Here is a 22,505-nt window from a genome sequence, read left to right on the forward strand (position 1 = left end):
GTGGGAAGAATCATTATGCTCTTAAAATCATACATAAGAAATACATGAAATCTGTTCCCTTTATATAAATTAAGTTTTTTAAAATAAGTGTAAAAAATGGGATATTTATGACAATTTCACATAATTAGAAATGTACTACGCATAAGACATGGAGTAAGATACACAATTGTGTTAAATAAAAACAGTATTTTACAGCATGGCTTTAAAATAACTAGTCGTTCAGATGATTTCTATTCAGCTTATGAAAGGGTTTCTTATCATTGTAATCTTGACATTTTAGATGCTTCATTTGCTGCAATGAGCTACATGGCCATCACTGACCCAAATCTATTAAAGCATAAAGCAACACAAAAGTCTACCACTGTGCTAACAGTAATGGCAAGAAACCAAGGGACAGACACCTCCCTGTGCTTTCAGACCCAGGGCAAAGTTGCCTTGCTTGCACACCATGAAGAGGCAGTCTGTCCAAGACAAGTAAAATTTATTTGAAAAAAGTGCTTTCTCAGAAGGAGAGAGGCCTTTCCTCTCTCCTCAAAGCCTCGGCCACTGTCTCCGATCAGAGCACAGAAGTGCTCTATGAAGGAATAATGACAACTGGGCTCCTCTGGAGAGGCTGCAAGTGACAAAAAGAAATGACGGGCTCAGAGAAGGGCGCCCAGTACAAAGGGAGACATTGCCACTGCTGCAGCACTCAATCACAGATGCCACAGCAGGAAGTGGGCATCACTGAGGAACCACAGGCATCTGGCTTCAAAGTCTGGAGAAGGAAGGGCCCGGGCACCACACAGGAATATTCGTCATTCTGTCACCTAGACGCAAAAGGGGTCAGCTGGACCAGGAAAGGCTGATGTTGCTGCCAGATCCACTCATGTTCAAATTGTTAACATGTTCACTGTGACAGTGCCTTTCTGGATGGGGTGGGTGGACAGACCATGGCATTTTATAGACTGGAAAAAATGGACGAGCAACAAGCCCCTCTGTTATAAAACAGTTGGAAAAACCACAAGCCTAACCTCCCAGGATGCAGCAGGCTATGTGACTTTGGAAGCTATGGTAGCAGCCACTTGGCTGGGCTGCTCGTGTGCACCTCGTTCCATGGGAGTGCACTTGGTGTCCTAGAATCCTCATGGCCTACAGGAGGCTGGTGCTGGCATGACCTCCAGTTTACAGTGTGAGCAAAATGAGACTCCGCGAGTGCTGCTGAGCCATTAAGCAGTCAGTGTGAAGTTCCAGACTGCTATTTCAAATAGTGTCCAAGTCTCCTCTCCCATGACGGGTAATTTGGGATTCAGGCAAAATAGGAGAATTTAAGAACTAGATCAAGAAAAGGCACCGGCATCACCTGCGGCGCCTGCATCCCAGGTTCTGTTCTGGTTGCTCTTCTTCCAGTTCAGCTCTCTGCTGTGGCCCGGGAAGGCAGTGGAGGAGGCCCAGGTGCTTGGGCCCTGCACCTGCGTGGGAGACCAGGAGAAAGCACCTGGCTCCTGGCTTCAGAGCGGCCACTTGGGTGGTGAACCAAGGGAAAAAGGAAGACCTTTCTCTCTCTCTCTCTCTCTCTCTCTCTCTCACTGTCTAACTCTGCCTGTCAAAAAATCAATAAATAAATAACATAAGAAAAGGCATAAATGTTGAGATGAGCAAGCTTTGAATCTTTTGGCTTTCTTTGTTGGGTAGTGATGCCCATGGCATTTTGTCCCCATTCTGAAAATGCTGTCATCTAGGAATATCCCTTTTGCTTTTAAATAGGAAGACTTGTGTCCCTTGGGTCATAGTTAATATCCATCAGTACTGACATCCACCAGTTCTGCTTCATAAAATGTAAATGAGAGAAAGGGCTTTAAAAAGTAGAAACAAGAAAAATTAAATATACAGTAGTCAATGAAGAGAGAGAGGGAGAGCGCGAGGGAGAGAGTAAGCTCACAAATACTAACTTAATCTCCAAATTTCCACAATAGCCAGGGATGGGCCAGACTGAAACCAGGATTTGAAACTCCTACTCAGGTTTCCCAAGTGACTGGGTGTTAGTGACTCAACCACATGAACCCTCTCCTACTGCTTCACAGGATGCCCATTAGTAGGAAGCTGGAATTTTGAGTGGAACCAGCATTCCAATTCAGGCTCTCCAATCTGGGATGTGGGCATTCCAAGAGATGTCTTAACCACTGTGCCAAATGCTCTCCCCCAGTGTGGGTTTTGATACTGGAAGCAGCAGTGAAAAAAATAGCAAAGTATCAGAACATTGCAAAAAGTTCTGTGAGGGGGCAGTGCTATGGCCCCATTTGGGTGCCAGTTTGAGTTCTGGCTGCTCCAATTCCAATCCAACTCCGTGTTACATGGGAAAGCAGCAGAGAATGGCCCAGGTCCTTCGGCCCCTGCACACATGTGGGAGACCTGGATGAAGCTCCTGGCTCCTGTTTTTAGCCTGGCCAGCTAGGCATTTATGGAAGTTATTTATGGAAGTTAGCAATCACCCCACAGAGAATAACAGGACTGAAGGGATGGACATAGTTACTCTGCATCAATGGTGAGTTTGCCTTAAGATATTTTCAGACTCCAGAGGTAAAGGAGTTATTATTCTAGAGTTTTCCTGCTGCAGAAATTATGGATGCCACTCTGTACTAGTCAACATTGATCATGAATGAGGGGACACAAAGTCTAACTATTTAAAAGCAAAGGGAATATTTGTACATTGTAACAATTCTATAATGAAAGCAAAATGCCATGGGAGCATTGCTTTCCAACCAAGAAAGCAAAAAGCTTCAAAACTTGCTCATGTCTGCATTTTCACTTTATGTGCACATTTTCCTTTATGTTTTCTTTTATGCTTATTGATGAATGATGGAGGTACTGACATGTATATTTTTAAATCCAGTTATTATGTATGAACAAGAGAAAGTTGAAGACAGGTATATGGGTAGGCAATTTTTACTTAAATATATCCATAAAATGTAACTGAAGAAGGTAGTGAACAGTAGCTGAGAAATAAAAATTATGACGACCAGGAATTGAGAGAAATTGAGTGGGTTTGAATAGAATTCCATGAAAGAGGAATGGGCTGAGTATCCCATATCCAGAATGCTTGATAACAGAAGTGTTTTAAGTTTGGATTTTTCCAGATTTTGGAATATTTGCATATATGTGTATATAATAAGCTATCTTAAGGGTGGAATCAAGACTAAACATGAAATTCATTTATGTTTCATGTATGTTATACCCATGGCCTGAATATAATTTCAAACAATAGTGTTAATGTGCCTCCATTCTGACTGCAACACATCATGTGAGGTCAGGTGTGGAATTTTCCACTTGTGATGTTCTATAGGAACTCAAAAAGATTCCGACTTTGGGGCATTCTGGACTTCAGATTTTCAGATTAGAATGCTCAACCTGTTGTGTCCTATGCTAGCACTGTGGAAAATTCAGAGCCAGCACTGAGAGTGACCTGAACCTGCATGAATCTGCAAGGTGTGAAAGCAGCGTCTTGGGAACACGCTCAGAGGTATCCCGTACAGTAGCTCAGGTCCACTTTAGAAGACAAACCTTGAGACAGTTTACAAAACCATGATGAGGAGCAAAGTACAAACATAATGGAAATTTAGAGTCAGTGGCACAGTGCTGAGCACTGTAAAAGTCAGAACTTTCTGGCTTTTTTAAAATACAGATTTATTTTGAGAGTTATAGAGAGAGGGACACACACACACACACACAGAGAGAGAGAGAGAGAGATAAAGAGGGAGAGAGAGAGATCTTCCATTCACTGGTTTACTTCCCAGAAAGGCAAAACAGCCAGTGCTGAGCCAGAGTGAAATCAGGAGCCAGGAGTTTCATCCAGGTCTCCCATTCGGATGTCAGGGGCCCAAACACACTGGCCATCTTCTGTTGTTTTTCCCAGCCCATTAGTAGGGAGCTGGACCATAAATGGAGAAGCCAGGACATGAACTGGTGACCAGGTGGGATGCCAGCATTGCAGGCGGCAGCTTTACTCACTACACCACAACCCTGGCTCCTAAATGTCAGAACTTTCTTAAGCATCTGTGGGTCAGGTACTGTGCTAAGCCCCTTTTGTGGACTTCCTCAATATCTTTGTAATAATTTCTTGTATTACATATAACTGAATGTCCCTATTTTATAAACAGGAATGCCAACACAGATTAATTTATCCAAAGTTATTCGGCTTAGTAATGACTCAAGAGCAAAAGAAACTCACACAGGTGTGTCTGCAACCTGAACTCTTGGTCCTTTGGCCATCTGCCTAGATTGCAGGACATGTAGGTATGCAGGAGTCCCATAGGTCCTCTGATCCAGGATCAGCCTCATGACCCAGGATGCTTTTTGCAGTTCAATTCAAATGGAATGAGTATAATCTACATGGAATTCTGAGTTTCCTTACACACTTGGTTTTTCACACTGAGTTAGTTGCACCAGTACTTAGAAGTCAAAGCACTGAAGCTAAGGTTAAAAGTCAATGACAGGAGCACGGGGCTGCAAGAGTTAGACATTGACTCTAGTCTCTTCTGTGCCAGAGGCTCACAACGTGAACACAGACCAATCACTTATCCTCAATGAAATCAAGGATTCATCACATTTGAGGCCACATTAAATGCTGGAATGTGATGATTCAGACAAGCATTTTCAATGAATTGATAACAGAGTGGAAACATTGAGCATGACTTGTGTTGAGTATCATCAGCTAATATGACTTTCTACTTCCATATATTACTTTTGCATATGCATTTATGGTTCTCTCTTTGTATTTCAAAATGAATGCTAAATAAATAGATCACAAAAGGCATGCAAATGTCACATACTATTTTCTTGTCATAGGACTCTCCACTGCTGTAGGTTGTAGCCAGTGTGGACGAACATTCTTCCAGGTACCATGGTTTCTTTCCACTTTCTGCTGTGCTGCTAATGGAGATAGTATAGATGCTGTTGGTGTAGCCATCACAGGAACAGTGATCTTTGCTTCTTCCACCATTTCCAGAGGCCCACACAAATACAGAACCAAGACCTCTCCTCCCCTGTACACAAACAGAAAAAGCTAAATGAGGGTGAGAAAAGACAAAGGCCATAGACTACATCCAGAGAAGGCTGGAATCAACATTTTCAAATTAGATATTTGCAGAAAATGTATGATGCTACTTTAAAAATGTGCTGGATTTCAGCTGTTTTTTGAGGGAAGAGGAGTTGATTTTATAAACTATGTCATAAACATAAGAACCACCAATGAGCTGGATATTTAATGCCCAATATTTATGGATGGAGCACAATTCTAAATGCTTTACATGAGTTTAATTGCATTGTTTCAGCAACTCACTGAGATCATTACAATGTTTTCCCCCATTGTACAGTTAAGGGACTGAGGGACAAGGTTAGGTAAGTTACTAAGGTCATACAGTGTACATGGTAGGCCTAACCTTTGAACCCAGGCAGTCGGAATGAGGAGTTGGAATGTTATAATTGCAATCACCACAGTTATATAATACTGCAAGTCTTTGTATTCACTGTGAAGCAAGTGCTATTGGCATCTTCATTTAATAATTGAGGAACATGAATTATAGAGAGATGACATGCATGTCTATATAAAATCCCAGTACCAGTGAGTAGCAGAAGCAAATACTAACTCTACTTCTTACACATGGTATGAACTGAGTAACTACTTCTTACACATGGTATGAACACTAATAACTGAGAGATGTTCATGGATGCCAACCAAACAGAAGAATTTAAGATCACATATTTTTGAGAATCCCTGGGTCTAATAAATTAGTGAAATTTCTTTATTGCAAGTCTTCTAGGAGCTTTTCATAAGTGAACGCTCACCACAAAATTCTCAGTAAGATATATTCTTATTTAAGTGTCAAACATTCTTGATAATAGATCTCTTTAACCAGAGCCTTTAACATTTTCTTACAATGCTAGAAGTTTGCAATCACATTATTTGTGCCAGAACTTGGCAGTTAAGAATAAGATAACTGGAAGACCATCCTGGAGTCATAAATAATTAGGGATTAGAAGCAAGCAGAACATAGATACATGAAGTAAAGTGACTATTCAGTTCTACTATGATGGAAGACTTCAGAGACCACTGAGAAATGAGTCAAATGACAAGTATTTCTAGGGATAGGTATGCTGACTCTCTAAAAAAATTTACTATTTTAAAATTAGGAGGGGCATATTGGAGGACATCATTTTGTAATTAGAAAGTAAGAACCAAGGTCACACAGCTGGTATAGCTGATCTTCTTTTTTCCTTTAAGGCCCTAACTTTCTGGTCACAGGTGGAAGGACAATTATTTTGGATGTTATCTTAGAACTTCGGGAAAAAGAGGCATAGAAAAAAAGATAACAAAGAATCTGGAGGATCCATGATAAATTCTCCTGGAACATAACTCTCCAGGAACAGAATGTTTATGAAAAAATTTAACTGTCCTGAGCATAGATTTCTTTTTGACCTCCAACTTAGAAAAATGCTGTTTATGATTATATAGGAATGGCAAAAATCCATGCAGGGAGAGGGAGATGAACTTCTGGTTGCTATTGCTGTCGGGGAGCTGGGCCTGGTTCCTATTCCTCATTTTCCAATCAAAATATCATGAAATATAGAGAAGGATGAAAAAGTCATCCATCCATCATAAACTAAGAATCTCATTCACTTTTTGTCAACCTCTAGGAGCAAGGATACCACGCCATCATGGTATGGATGATCAGACTGAGAAACTCTGGGAAAAACTCAGAGAAAATGACATAGCCATGGAGGAAGGAAGAATGTTCCAACTCATCATTAAAACGTTGTCTATTACCAGACACTGAGGGTCTGGGAAGCAGAACAAAATCATGTTCAACCTTACTGAACAGACCTATAGGAGGTGCAAAATACCATCCGCTTTAAACAGCACCATAAAAGATAATATATTAAGAATCTCAAAGCAGTGAAAAAGCACATAAGGGGTGATTAATCACATTTATAAATCTGTGTAACACTATGACTCTGTGCCTATGTATAAAATTCAATTAAGAGATTAAAAAATTTGATTTTAAAAAAATTTAATAAGAAAACAGAAAGTACTTTGTTTTCATGATATACTTACGAATGTAGAATACAAAAATGAAATTATAATAGTCTCCATTTATAAAAAATGTGTATGTATATGTGTGTGTATACACAGAAGTCCATATATGCAAAGTTAGATGCATAAAGCTACCATAAAGTGACAATAGAACAGAAGTTAAGATTAGAGGTTTTTTTATATTCTTTCTTATACCAATTTTCTTTGATTATAATACATATATTTATAAATAGAACCACATTAAGTGATCTACTTGGAGAGAGAACACAGAGATAATTCTTAAGATTTATTTTAAAGACTTATTTATTTGTTCAAAAGTCAGTTACAGAGAGAGAAAGAGAGAGAGAGAGAGAGAGAAACAGAGTGTTCTTCTACCTTCTGGTTCACTTCCCAAAAGACCCCAACAACCAGGGCTGGGCCAAGCCAAAGCCAGGAGCCAGGAGCCAGGAACTTCTTCCAGGTCTCCCACATAGGTGTAGGGGCCCAAGGACTTTGACCATCTTCTGCTGACTTCTCAGGCTTATTAGCAGGGAGCTGGATTGGAAGTGGAGCAGCCAGAAACTGAACTGGTGCCTATATGGGATGCCTGCACTACAGACAGCTGCTTAACCAGCTGTACCAGAGCACCAGCCCCTAAGAGATCATTTTTATTTTATAATATAAAGAGGTTTTACCCAGAGAAGGTTTCCTGAATATTATAGACAACAGTGGCTAACATTTCTAGAAACTTGCAATCTGCCAAGCATTGTACAAACATACTTCCGCTCAACCCAAGCCCATGGTGTTATCAGCATTTTACAGACGAATACACAACGTCTCAGAAATGCCCAATGGAGCCACAGCCAGGCCTTTAAATCTGACTGGAGCCAAAACCAGAGCCATTAGCCCTTATAATAGACTTCTATGGGGCAAAGAGAACTCTAGGGTTTATTGCATGATTCTCAGCCAAATCTGTGTCTTGCTTGAAGTTTGGCATTAGGATCTGAGAGCAGACCAACCCTTGAGTTTTCTTCAGACATGGTGGTGGAATGAAAGCTGAGAGAGAAAGGATGTATGCCTAATTCTGCGAATCCTTAAGAGGCAGGACACAGGTTCTGACCAAAATTTCCCTAGAAATCCCAAATGTAGGGTGGCTATGGGGGAAGTATGGATACTGATCACTCTAACCTGGCAGCATGTCCAGATGGCACAACTATGGAGGGACAATGACATTTCAAAAAGGTCCTCTGGGGACCCACTGGTTGGAAAGAGCTGAGAGTGAGGTGCTGCTGTCCTGAAAATGTCTCTTCAGGACAGAGGTGAAATCCTTATGTTGAGATATTTTAGAGAAATATTTACAACTGAGCATGATGAAGGGAAACCCCAAAGGGCAGTGTAGCATCAGTAACCACCTGCAGGCCAAAAGGGTACACAACAGGGAAGCACTGGAAGGGGTTAATAGGAACTGGTCAGGGGGCATGCCAAACCTGTTGGTCCTGCAAGGAAGGGGGCAGGTGAATGCACCCTAAGACCCCAATATCCTCCTCCCACACTCCCCTTTCTTGCCAGTATGCCCCAGTGGCCAAATCCCACCAGAAGCCAGTGAACCTGGGAGTCCATGGACAGAGGCTGTAGAGATCAGTGAGATTTGGAGAGAAGGAGAGAGGAGAGCTGAAAGGTTGAATGGGAGCTGTGTGTCCTGGTCCTTAAGGTGTGCCATGGATGGAACTATGTTCTCTCAAATTCATATACTGAAGTCCTAAACCCTGATGTGACTATATTTGGAGAAAGTGTCTTTAGTGAGGTGATTAAGGTTAAATGAGGTGATAAATGTGATGCCTTAATCCAAGAGGATTTGTGCCCTCAAAATAGAGAGACATTAGAGAGTTCTCTCTCTCTGAGTGTGGGCACAGAGGAAAGGCCAAATGACAACACAGAGAGAAGCTGCATGTCGAGGAGAGGCCTCACCAGGACCCAGCTCTGCTTCCATCTCAATCTTCCAGCCTCCAGAATTGTGGGAACATGCATGTCTGTTGCTCAAGGCTCCCAGTCTATGGTAGTTGCTTACTACAGCCTGAACTGACTAATACAAACAGGAAGAGATAAACAATGGCCTGCCCCTCCTGGGGGTTCGAGAATCCACGGAGCCTGCCATCATTCTATCCAAGAGGCAATCTGACCTTGCTTTCCTATGTGCAGGGTTTATGATTAAAACTGCAGAAACAAATGGCTAAATTTGCGGGCAGAATGTGCCACAAAGACAGCTGTGAAAGATCTATGGGGTTAATCGGAAGCAATTAGCAATTCAAAGATTTAGATCCTGCGGATACTCAGGGGGTTTTCATTAGTACAAAATATCCAGAAACTAAAACATATGTGACTAAAAAAAATCTGGACATTTCTCCAAAACTCGGAGTAATTTAAGAAGAAACTCTTAACATGAGGGAGAAGGAAAGGTAGGCAGAGTATTATAAAAATAAAAGAACCTGAGACACATGATTGTTTTACTGAAGTATAGGAAATGACATTTTCTAGCTTGCTAAATATTGTGATTGCAATTGGTTATTTACATATGGCTTTGTATGGAAAAAGGAACCTTCAGTTTAATTGAGCCCCATGTCAAAAGTTAATAAACTTAAGTCAAAATATATTGTGAAATCCATGCAAAGTTCTTTTGAGCAAACTTTAAATATTCTTTTTCAATGTATATCTAAAAGTGCATGTGTTTTTTTTCCTGTGTGTGCCAATAAAAATAAAGTTATATTACCCCATAAGCATTATAACTAAAGAATATAAAGGAACTGGATTTTCTTGTAACTCAGAAGGTCAAAAAAGGCCACTTTATGCTGCATTCCCAATTAAGTCATTTATCCCAAGTTAGGTTTTGGGAGCTTTAGAGCATTATGGAGTAAATTTCTTTCTTTAAAATGGTGTCATTGTTTTTTAGCCAACACAGTTGGGGTTTATTTGTTATTTTAATATTATTTTTTCTGTTCTGTATTGCTTAGCAAGTATTCTTAAAGGGCCATGAATAAATGAAAGAGGTTTCTTGCGGTATAAAAAAAGAGGGAGAAAGATAACATCTATTTATATGTGGTTGCATACTGTACTGTACACTTTCACATATTGTTAGCTAATTTAGTGCAGAATTTAGAATAACACCACCAAGGTAGATATTCTATGGATTTTTACAGATTAGGAAAATGAATAACATTAAGTGGTGTGCCCGCACCATATAATCAGAATATGGTGAAGGCAAGAGGAGAGACCCTGAAGTTGATCAAAACCCATGTATCTGTAAATGCACACAAGAAAAGATACAGTAAACCAACTGCAGAATGAGGAATTTTCATTTATCTGTGATGTATTTCAAGCACAGCCTAAATATAGAATTTACCAAAGCCCTTCGTGGTGCTCCGCCCAAGCTTTGGTGACATTCCTTGTTTCAGAGCCCAATCCTTCCCAAAAGTCTTTTATAGGATATAATGCATGGACATGGGGCTTTTACAAATAAGGTGAGAGGATGGAGAGAGATAAGGACACTTGTAGCTAATGACTTCATCACTGAGATCTGAAGACAGAGCTGTTCATCTTCTTAAAGCCCAAGGGTATTCTGACTCGCATTTCCAAGAAAAATCTCATTCCTTCAAGGAGTAGGATGCATTGAAAGAAAGAGATCTAGTCTAGAAACATAACGGAGATGCAAGGAAATAAAACAAAATATCCTAAAATCCAAACAGAAAAACTCTTAAAAACTATTGGAGCATCCACATAAAACATTTATTCCAGAATTCTAAAATAGACTATTTCTTTAAGCAATTTTAATAATTTTTGAGCCATTATCATCAAAATAAGATGACTTAAGTAACCAGAAAAGAAATACAGTTCAGGGCCACTTCTGTGGCTTAGCGAGTAAGGCCACTACCTGCAGTGCTGGCATCCCATTTGGGCCCTGGTTTAAGTCCTGGCTGCTCTACTCAGATTCAGCTCTCTGCTATGGCCTGGGAAAGCAGTAGAAGAGGACCCAAGTCCTTGGCCCCTGCGCCCGCGTGGGAGACCTGGAAGAAGCTCCTGGCTCCTGGGTTCGGATCAGCAGCTCCATTTGTTGCGGCCATCTGGGGAGTGAGCCAACGGATAGAAGACTTTCTCTTTCTCTCTCTCTCTCTCTCTCTCTCTCTCTCTCTGCCTCTCTGTAACTCTGCCTTTCAAATAAATAAATAAATCTTTTAAAACAAAAAGAAATAGAGTTGACAATTAAAAACAAATCAGAAGCAGATGACTACATGGTTCCCAGTGCCTTGGAGACTGAACTGGTATAACAGGGTAGACAAAGCTGGCTTTGGGATGCACATGGAGAATGAAGTCATAGCACAGATGTAGTAAGATGTCTTTGGGATAAGATCTTAGTAAAGCCTGAGATTTGTTTCTTTAATCAGTGCATTTGAGTAACATGGGGCTGAGGGTAGGAAATTAATTATATGAAACTGCATTAGACCCAGGGAATAAAGTGGGCCACCCTTAACAAACCCTAGAAGATTAGAATAAGATAGAGAAGAGATGTTTTTAGTGGAGTAAAAAGAAAGATTTTGAGGATTAGGAATCTAGAATTTAAGTGCTGATTTTGCCGGGAACAATTCTACATCAAGATACTAAATTTGTCAGGTCAGGGTACCCTCACCTAGAAATTGGTCATGCAAAATTTTTTTTTCCTCATCTACTCCATAGTTGGCAGATACAAAGAGCATTCTATGCAAAAGACCTCACCATTTTCATTCTAAGCTATTTAGTCTGTCCAAGGATGGTTGAACAGAAAGACTGAAAACACAAATTCAATTATTTTTCCCTTCTCCAGGAAAAAAAATGTGCTAAAAGTGGGCTAAAGGCCTACTTTTGTGAATAGTGATCTTTTCCTCCTCATCTCTCTTCTTACCATTCCTTGAGTAACAAGACTTTGCTTCCCTTCCTTGCCTCCCTGACTCGTGCTCACCCATCTTTTCAACTCCACACCAGGTGCACTGTAGTCTGATTTTCTGTGCATACAATCAATTACTAAGTCAAGTTTATGAAGTATTGTTTAGATTCTTTTGACATTTTCATAATACACTGAAAATATTAGCTATAATAATTAGCAATCATACCACTATGATTCACAAATGAGAATCCATTTTTGATGCCTCCTAAGCATGCTGAATGCAGTGACCTTCACTATTCATGGAATAGAGAGCCCAACATGAGTATGGGATCAGTTGCTGATGACAACTATTGCAAGTACTTCTGGAAAAAGTACAAAAATTTAATCATTACATCTCAAGTCTTTTCACAATACTGTTTGTGTGTTAGTCTATGAATGGCCAGCATGCTGTTTGGAATTCCCAGAATGTCAAGATGACTTGAGCTAAATTTTCAAAAGTTGATACTTGGAGATGGTGAGTAATGTGGTCAAAGACTAGCGTGACAACAAATTAGTGCTGTGAATACAGAACTCTCTCATACTCTGGTTCTTGATAATTGGCTACTTTATGTTTATTATGTGAATAGGAAGAAAACAATTGAGTTGCATATCCACCATGTCTGACAGAGTATAAATTTGGTATAGCATCAACTTCCTAAAGACTTAGTTGAATCAATCCTGTTATCAGAGATGCCCTTTGTTCAGAAGGGTTGAACTGACGGCTCTGCATCTGACATAGCTTCTCACACTTTATCCTAAAAATGCAAAACAGTGACCCTTGTCTCCTGACAGCAATACAGTAACAATGCGGATTTCCATAACTTCATTCCTACAGCATAACCAGAAGAAAATAAGCAGTCTTTTTATGGAGAGGGAGTCATAGAATATTTATGAAGAAACAAAAATTGGTATGTTTACCAAGGAGAATAAATATGCTTTCAAACCAAAACAAATTCATTTCTATTAGGCTTCAGATATTTTTGTAGTCAGGAAAATCATATAACAAAAATTGGGAGATGAATAATATTCTGTCCATATTATTTAAAGTTCTATGTATAAGAGGTTTATTTGGTGGAATCTTAAGTTTCTACATAAGGAAACTAAGCAAATGAAGTTGGCAGAGCCAATTAAAGGCAGGTCTGGGACTAGATGTACCTGGTCTTGCCTTGTCTACTGGTGATCTCCTCTGACTGTACTGACACTCTATGTTCCTACAGTACACTGAGTTCAGGAAAACACTGCTTAACAATTGTGGATTAGAGAAAAATTTTTAAAAACCAAAACAACTTATGTCATTTGCCAACTCAATAACTCCCAAATAATTGTCTAGTTTTATCATTCTGTCTACAATTGATTCACGTTAGTCAATCCTCTGTTTCTCTCAGACCCCTTTTACCCATCTGCCTCACTGAAGCTTCAGCCAGACTCAGGTTCTTGTTGACTTCTGGTCACTCCCACAGTCATCCAGGCACCTAGGCCTGCGCAAGTGTTTTTCCCATGGATGGAAGAAGAAGCATGCAGAATAGGCTTCTCAATTCCTCATTCCAAGCAGCCGAAAAGTACACGTGTATCTCATATGTAATCTGAAATACAGTCTATAATTAATAGCACCGACACAGTTGATTTATGTCTGTGTACCATCCCAGCCTTCACACTTCTTGGAGAATAAAATCCACTCTCATACCTGCTCAGTGTTTCTCCATCTTTGATCACCCCAGAGCAAAGGCAAAACCATGCTCTGACTTCTATGATGGGCAGGTTTATGAAATGGAGAGGGACTTTTCCTGTATTAACATGATTTACTGATTTCAAAACTATTCAGAAGTATACCATCACCTTTAAATTTATATTGAGGGAGGAAAATTTGAAAAATTCCATTCACAGAGAATAAAAACACTTATTGTCTTCAGGGGCATAAAAGGAATTTACTGTAAATGTTTGGAAAGGCACTTGGAAAGGAGGATAGAAGAATATTCCAGTAGTAATGACAAGTTCATGCTCCACTCTAAGTTAGCTCTAAATTATGGAATTCCTCACTGAGAACAGATTGCAACTGCCAACTCAACCCGGAAAGGTTCGCAAGCCTACCAATGGAGCCTGAATATTGTCAAAGGTTTCTATTACTTAAAGCAATAACCTTGACCTTACATGGAGTGGCTCATAACATTTCTTTTTTTAAAATTAATTAATTTATTTTTTTGACAGGCAGAGTGGACAGTGAGAGGGAAAGAGAGAAAGGTCTTCCTTTTCCGTTGGTTCACCCCCAATGGCTGCTGCGGCTGGCGCACTGTGCTGATCCGAAGGCAGGAGCCAGGTGCTTCTCCTGGTCTCCCATGGGGTGCAGGGCCCAAGCACTTAGGCCATCCTCCACTGCACTCCCAGGCCACAGCAGAGAGCTGGACTGGAAGAGGAGCAACCGGGACAGAATCCGGTGCCCTGACCGGGACTAGAATCCGGGGTGCTGGCGCCGCAGGCGGAGGATTAGCCTAGTGAGCTGCGGCGCCGGCCTAACATTTCTGAAATAGAGAAAGTTGGCCCTCTACACTCTCAAGTGTCTCAAGACACTTCCTGTCTTAAATTAAAACAAATTATATTTTTGAAAAATTGCAATTGGCATTAGGCTCATATTATTTAAAAGAAACTTTGGTGACTATTCTGGGTCCTTAAAGATGTATTCAACAAGACCCTTCCTTGGAGGGGACCAGACACTGGGTTGAGCACTGCTACAGGAGATTTTATTCCATCTTCATAAGGGCTCCATAAAGCAGGCATTATCACAGCCTTTCTCAGGAAAACAGAGCTCTGTTTCCTTAATAACTTGTTTAGGTCAAGTAGCTCAAGAGCAACTACACTGAGCAGCACTGTGCTCTCCACACCATCTCAGGTCTCTTTCAAGGAAGAAAAGAAAGAGAAGAAACAACACAGTGACATTGCCTGGATGATACATTCTCCAGAAATTCACTGAAGAAAGAGATCTTTACTGTGACTTTTGTGACCACAACTCACTACTATTGAGATCGGAGTGTGCACAGATGGGCCCAAAGACTCCCTGGACAGAGCTTACACTGCATGGGATGAAGAGTACAGGCTCTAGAAGAGATGGACCTGAGTGTGGATCTCAGTCCTGCTTCCCAATGCCCACGTTGCTTTACTTGACAAATCTGTGAACTGGGGGTTCCTGTGACACTCATTCTAAAGCTTATGAGAGCTGTCATCCAAATCATGTTTACAACTGTAAGTATAACATTTGATCACATTCATCAAAAGTGAAATGAGAAATATAGGTTAAGTGGAAAAAACAGTCTGCTGTAAAAACCATGTATACTTTCAAATAATTTGATTTTATGAGCCCAGTTCCGCTTACCCTTTATTACCTACTGGCTTTCTTTTCCTATGACTGCCATGTTAAACTGGAGAAAAACGATTTGTCTGTTCTTTAAGCTTCCTTAAATCTATGTTTAGAATCACAGAAACTCAGAATTATAGTGGACCTTAACTTGACCTGATCTATTCTTTATATGATTTGGAATTTTCCCTTAATAGAGACATTCAGACTATACTTGAACTATACTTGGATTCACACACACACACTCACACTCACACACACATACCCCTGGCCTGGGGCAGCTCTGTGGTCACTGTAAACAGAACACAACAAACCAAGAGAAAAGAGGACTACTCTAGTTATTTGGTTAATCCATGAGTAGAATAATCTGATAGACGGATTTAGAATGGAATGTGTAAACGTTAATTTACACTGCTGACAGTTACTAATGGATTTCTAAACTAAAACTGAAAACAAGGTGACAATAAATATTTTAAATTCATACCTATACAAGGTTAGAATAAATTTGTTCTCTTCAAAAAAATGCATCACAATCCACATTAACATAGCAATCTAAATTTGGTACTTGTCTGTCAGATAACTTTGGGACAATTACAGAAAATGAAGCCTCATATGTATTTATGAAGGACACATATTTCTTAGTTTCTAAAATGGATAATATTCTATTGGGTACTCTTAGCAAGTCACTTCTTGGCTTTGGTAAAGTTCCAAATATATGAGTTCCACAAGGATATAGTTAAATCCCAAGGAAGATTTTTAAAGTAAACCCTGGTAAAGTAAATTCTCATTAAGTAAAACCAATTTTAAATAAGCTCCCTTGTCTATTTTTGCCTATCCATATATCACTACAAAGTTTTATAACATTTGCCAACTAATTTAATAGCAATCTGTCATTTATTAAAATTCAAACTGGTACCAATCCTGTTACAGCTGGATGAATATCAGATAAAAACATATCCCTCCTGGGCAGAATAAGTTAATTTTATTATGATTATTATTACTGCTTTTATTATACAAGCTCATTATATCTCTTCTCTCCCCTCCTGGTAAACATATGCTTTTAATTTAAGCGTGGAGAAATATGTATGTGTGTGCACACAAGCATATGTAGCAGACAATGTGTGACTACAGAACAACCTTGTGTTTTCATCAAATACCCCAAATATCCTATCAGTTTTTAAATCTGGTGAATCAAAAAGGCAACTGATGATGGGAAGGAAAAATAATAATCAGGCTCTTCCTAAGAGACTCAGCAGCCAGACACATGCCAAGAGATGTCCATCCAATGTCTTGGTCTCCATTTGGTATCACAGTTAAGTTGTTACTTGGGATGCCTTCATTTCATGTCAAAGTGCCTGATTTGAATACTTATTCCTCTGCTTCTGATCCAGCTTCCTGATAATGTACATTCTGGGAGGCAGCAGATGATGGCTCGAGTGCTTATGTGTTTGCTATCTTCATGGGAGACTTGGATGGAGTTCTGGGTTTCTGGTTTCAGCCTGGCCCAACCCTGGCTGCTGTGAGCATTTGGAGAGTCAAAGAGTGTATATAAGATTCCTTTGTGTCTCTCTATCTCTGCCCCTCAAGTTAAATCCTAAATAAAATAAATAGGTAGATAGATAAATATATGTATGCCTTGGTTTCTGTGTGGATGCCTGAAAACAATGGTGTGAGGATGGGATGAAGGCTATAGTTCCAGTGGAAAGATTAAGGACCAGATTTCAGATGTCACATACTCTTGTTCATCTTTGACACTGACTTAATTCTGTTATGAATTTGATGGAATGCTTTAATTGGCATTCTCAGAGTCTAAAATGCTTAAATAAAAGTGGCCTGGACTAGAAAGTATACTTGTAGATAAAATGGCAAAGAAAATTCCATAAGCCGTGCTCCTAAAATACCTACTATGAGCTATAAGATTTCTACAGACAAGGACTAAGATAAATGCCAAACTAGTATTGGCATACAGTGAGTTATTACTAAATGTTTTTTGAGCAAATAATAAGAGAAGTCTCAGTAACCTTAATATAAGATTTTCTGACTATGGAAAAGATTTAGTTTCAACTTTTTTGCTATTTTTCTAAAGAATGTTATTAAATGCACTTTTTGGGAAATTGTGAAATGCTGTCAATGCACTAAACACCTGCTGATGAATACAAATTGCGCCGTCTTGACAAAGTTTAATAATCCAAATGGGGCAAAAAAGATGATTCTAAGACAGGCAGATTGCACTACAGTTTTAACAGTAAGTTTTGTTATTGTGTGTTGTTTATTCTGTCATAGAGTACCAAATTCTGTAAGCTAGAGGAACTCTGGGAGTTTGCTTGTACCTTATTTAGAACTACTCATTATATAGTGAGTTCCCCAAAGATTAGGTGTGAGTATTCTTTATCTTTCCCAATTGCCTAGCAAAGTGTCTGAAATTATAATATAGCCACCCAGTGAATGTCTCCTCAATGCTACCAGGAAAAAATGTACGAATAGAGTCTATCAAAGAAAATGTTAGGCTCTTAGCTTTTTATTCTGATAGCAAACTTGGGGTCATCTATATCTGAAACACTGTCAATAAGTCATTCTTTTTTACAAAATCATTTTCCTATTTATGACTGGGAAGATGAAGCAGAGTGTCTCCTGAGGGAGCTCTCTGCCAAGCAGCCAGGCCAAATGCTCACTATGGTAAGGGGAATTGTGTCAATTTGAATGAGAGGAGCTTTCATGTTGTCCTTTCCTAAGACGACGTGAAACTTTTGAATCTGAGACCCCTGGCAAAATTGTGAGAGACCCTGCTTGCTCTCGGAACAAGCCAAGTCTGTCCTTGCTGGTCATGGGGAGCAGTAAAAATCCTTCTCTGACTGCCATGTTCATGCTGAATGGAAGGTTGAAGCTTAAGCTGGGAAACACTGGAAGTGTGCTATTGGGGAAGTCTACATGAGAGGGATTGGTTCTAATCATGAGGATGAGAAGAAAGATTCAACAGAATTTCAGGGACTAGTATAAGTAAAATTATTACATGATGAGGAAGAGGAATGGAAGAAATCATAGGTTACAGAAAGTGAGACTGAATGAATGGTAGTGTTATCAGCAAGTAAAGAAATATATAAATGTTGGTAAAAATTGACCTAACCTCTAAACATTATCTCTAGTCCTGATTTTAAAGATGTAACAAGTTTGGCTGAATGTTCATAAAAAAGTCACACAGAATTTAAAATAAAATTTAAAAGCAATTTTTAAAGTCCATGAAAAGAAACATTTCTATGTGATTTAAAGTTGAGAACCTTGATTGAATATAGTTAAATGCGTCTCTTTATTGCAGTTCTCAGAGCCTTTAACGTGCTTTAAATTTTCAGAGCAGCATACAGTAAGTGGTGTTTAAAAGTGTACTTGACAGCAAAACTCTTTTATTCCACCCCATTTTATTCAGCATTTTATTAAATAGTGGTTTATAGAATACAATGGTGTAATGGGTAAAGCCCCACCTACAAAGCTGGTTTGGGTCCTGGCTGCTCCATTTCCAGTCCAATTCTCTGTTAATGTATCTGGGAAAATAGAAGATGCCCAAGGAGCATGTGGGAGACATGGATGAAGTTCCTGACTCCTGGCTGTGGCCTGGACCAGCTTGGGCCATTGTGGCCATCTGGGGAGTGAATCAGCAGATGGAAGATCTCTTTCTCTCCTTGGTTTCCCAACCTCTCTATGTAGTCTTGCTTTTCAAATAAATAAATTAAAAAAAAAAATCTCTTGGATATTGTCACCCGCATAAATAGGTCATTCCTTAAAAACAATCTCAAGGACCAGCATTGTGACACAATGGGTTAAGCCACTGCTTGCAACGCTGGCATCCCATATCAGAGAGTCAGTTTGAGTTTTGGCTACTCCACTTCTAATGCAGCCTTCCGAGAAGGCAGCAGAAGATGGCCAATGTACCTGGGTCTCTGTCACCCATGTGGAAGACCAGGATGGAATTTTGGGCTCCTGGCTTCAACCTGGCCCAGACCTGGTTGTTGCAGCCATTTAGGGAAGTGAACCAGAGGATGGAAGATCAATCTCTCTCTCCCTCTCCATTTCTCTCTGCCAATTTGCCTTTCAAATAAATAATAAATATAAAAAAAGCTCAAGATTACATAAATACCCTCCATAAAATTCATTCAGCCATATGAAATTGATAAAACCCAGAAATTTAGAACAATCAAGACTTTTATGGTGCTTTACATAGTAATCAGTATTTCACTTTTATTATCCTTCCACGTTTTCTGCAGTGACATGATTAAAAGTCATAACAGAGAGACTTTACACTGTTCCAGGAACTCTGCTGAGTATTTTAAAAGCATTAAACTATATAATCCTCACAACGCTCCTATAAAATAATCACCAGCATTTAGCTCCATTTTATAGAGGAAGAAACAGAACCTCCGAGAGGAGAATTAACTTGAACAAGGTAAGAAAGTATTGGAGCCCTCATTCCCAAAGTAGAGAATCTGAATCCAGGGTCCGGACACTTGAATCACCATCCTACACCAAGTATGTTAATTACTCAGTTTCAGAAAAGTAAAAACAATGCAAATGTGGTCCTTAAGTCAATTAACAAAGAATATGCAGCAAGTTGGCATGAAAGTCATTCAACCATTCATTCACTCATTCATCACTAAATACCTGTTCAATACCAGATACTGTTCTGAATATTTAGGGACAAGACTAGTAAGTAAATAAATAAAAGGAGAGAGAGTAACTTCAAGGAAGGGGTTCTTAAGGGTTGGAGTGCATATGTGCTATATTGTGTATAACAAGAACAAGGCAGGCCTATGTGTTAGGACAAGTTTGACGAATGTCAGAGAGAAGCACTGGGTTTCACATAGGGTAGTGTCTGCGACCTTGACAAGAGCAGCTTCAGTGGATTCCTGGGGTGGATGCAGTGGTTCCAACAGATAATGGAAAAAGAGAGCTGGAAGAGGGCAAGGATAAACAATGGCTTCAAGGTATTTTGCTGTAAAGGAAAAAAGAGAAATGAGGCAGTAAAAGAAAGAGATAAGGAGATAAGAAAGGACAGAAGAATTAAGAGTATGGATATATGTTGGTGGTGATAAGAGTTGAGAGATAAATTTTGATGATCAAAAGAAAAAGAATTCTCAAGACAGATGTTTCATGTGGTAGGAAGGGTTGGGATCCAGTGAGTAAATGGAGAAAGTGCCTTAGAAGGTGAATGGTTGATTCACCATCAAGACAGGAGAAAAACTAGGGTATGTGATCATGCATGAAGACAGGAGGTCAATGTGCCAAAAAAAAAAAGACAACATGTAATAGAATTCACCAGAGATTTTTTGAGACCTGTGTCCTTACTTCTTTGGCTATGCTGAGTTTCTGTTTTCTCTATCTGTAAAATTGAACAGAACAGTATCTATCTTAAGAGATTACTGTTTAGATGAAAAGGTATTGTCTATTTTAGGGCTTAGAAATGTGACTATAGTATAATAGATTGACCAAAATGTTAAATATTGCTTATGCTGCTATTATTATTAGTAGTAGTAGTAGTAGTAATTGTATGAAGCCCAAATGATATTACTTTATTTCTTGGATTTAATTTTATGCAGCCCCATTGGCATCAAATAAAATGCAATCCTTGGGAGAAAGAGCAAGTTGTCAACAGTAATATGGTTTATATCACATAGTTTCTCTAACACAATTTTGGCACATTAATTCTAAAGGGGCTCTAAATTGAATCCATTCTGATTGTGTTAAAGTCTTTTAAAGCAGTGCTGTGTTGTATTTAGCCAAACGCTTATCTGATGATAAACAAACAGGGAGCATTTAGAAATGCAATATTTGGTACATTTTTTTGATTAACAAGCAGAAGGAATGGGTGCAATCAATCCTTGGAATCCCTGGGCAAAATGTATTTATTTCCTCTGAAAGTAAAGACATGGGATAGAATAGAAGATAGGAGATTGAGAACCAACAAACAGTATTTTGGAAGGACATTACCTTTTCTCTGAAAAGGAAAACAATTTACTGAGCATTTATAATATTTTATGTATTCTGCAAATTGCTTTATATGTGTTATCTCATTTACCATCCAGAACATCTCTGAAGTGACTTCTATTATTGCCCAATTGTAGATGAGAAAATGTAAGCAGAGGTGTAGGCATTTGGCCTTGATATTAAGTTGTTGGTTGGGGCACCTGCATCACATTTTGAAGTGTCTGTGTTTGTCTTGGCTCTGCTTCTAATTGCAGCTTTCTGCTAATATGCACCCTGGGAAACAACAGATGATGCTTCAAGTAGTTGGATCCCCTGTCACTCATGTGGGAGACTTTGAGTTCTTGGTGCCCAGCTTCAGCCTGGCCTGGTTCTAGCCACTGTGGGAGTGAATGATTGGATGGGAGCTCTTTCTGTCAGTCTTATAGTCAGTCTCTATAGCTCTGTCACCAAGAAGGAAGGGAGGGAGGGAGGGAGGAGGGAAGGAGGGAGGGAAGGAGGGAGGGAGGGAAGGAAGGAGGGAGGGAAGGAAGGAAGGAGGGAGGGAAGGAAGGAGGGAGGGAGGGAAGGAAGGAGGGAGGGAGGGAAGGAAGGAAGGAGGGAGGGAGGGAAGGAAGGAGGGAGGGAGGGAAGGAAGGAAGGAGGGAGGGAAGGAAGGAGGGAGGGAGGGAAGGAGGGAAGGAGCGAGGGAGGGAGGGAAGGAAGAAGGGAGGGAGGGAAGGGAGGGAAGGAAGGAAGGAAGGAAGGGAAGGAGGGAGGGAGGAAGAGAAGGGAGGGAAGGAAGGAGGGGGGAGGGAAGGAGGGAAGGGAAAGAGGGAGGGAGGGAAGAAGTAAGTGAGGGAAGAGTAGAGAAAAGAAAAGGAAAAAAAGAGAAGTAATGTAATTTGTATAAGGCCAGAGATACAAATGGCAGAAATTAGACTTAATCTTAGCCTGAATTGAAAGCCTATGTATATTAAACACATGGAAATGCTATCTAGTTGATTTTATTAAATTTAAACAGATCACCATTATTTTTCCACATTTAAATGTGCAATGCTAGGAGTCAGAAAATAATTACTTCTTTTCAAAGAGTTGTATCTTTTGTTACCATGTCAATGCTAAAAGGTGATTATTCATTTTAAAACTGAACTCTGTGGTTTATTTACTTTTTTATTTTTGGAACAAAACTGTTGAAAGATTGTCAATGC

General features: G+C 39.6%; 1 protein-coding gene and 1 long non-coding RNA gene across 6 annotated transcripts in view; one reads left to right on the forward strand and one right to left on the reverse strand.

The window, feature by feature from the left end:
• The window catches only part of PCSK5 (proprotein convertase subtilisin/kexin type 5), a 437,660-nt gene that overhangs the window by 241,562 nt on the left and 173,593 nt on the right, over nucleotides 1-22,505 (reverse strand). For all 5 annotated transcript variants that reach the window (XR_001793338.3, XR_516723.4, XM_008256580.4 and 2 more), the window contains exon 8: nucleotides 4,809-5,021. Coding sequence is in view for 3 of the 5 variants with exons in the window: in XM_008256580.4 (XP_008254802.1) it covers nucleotides 4,809-5,021 (213 nt within the window). In the remaining 2 variants the exon portion in view is untranslated. The remainder of the gene's footprint in view (nucleotides 1-4,808; nucleotides 5,022-22,505) is intronic.
• On the forward strand, nucleotides 1,563-10,512 carry LOC103348276 (uncharacterized). Its single transcript, XR_007924435.2, has 3 exons — nucleotides 1,563-3,499; nucleotides 4,825-4,874; nucleotides 6,673-10,512. It is a non-coding gene; the product is annotated as an uncharacterized lncRNA (long non-coding RNA).

Source organism: Oryctolagus cuniculus, chromosome 1 (genome assembly GCF_964237555.1).
Source record: "Oryctolagus cuniculus chromosome 1, mOryCun1.1, whole genome shotgun sequence".
In the NCBI taxonomy this organism is placed as follows: domain Eukaryota; kingdom Metazoa; phylum Chordata; class Mammalia; order Lagomorpha; family Leporidae; genus Oryctolagus; species Oryctolagus cuniculus.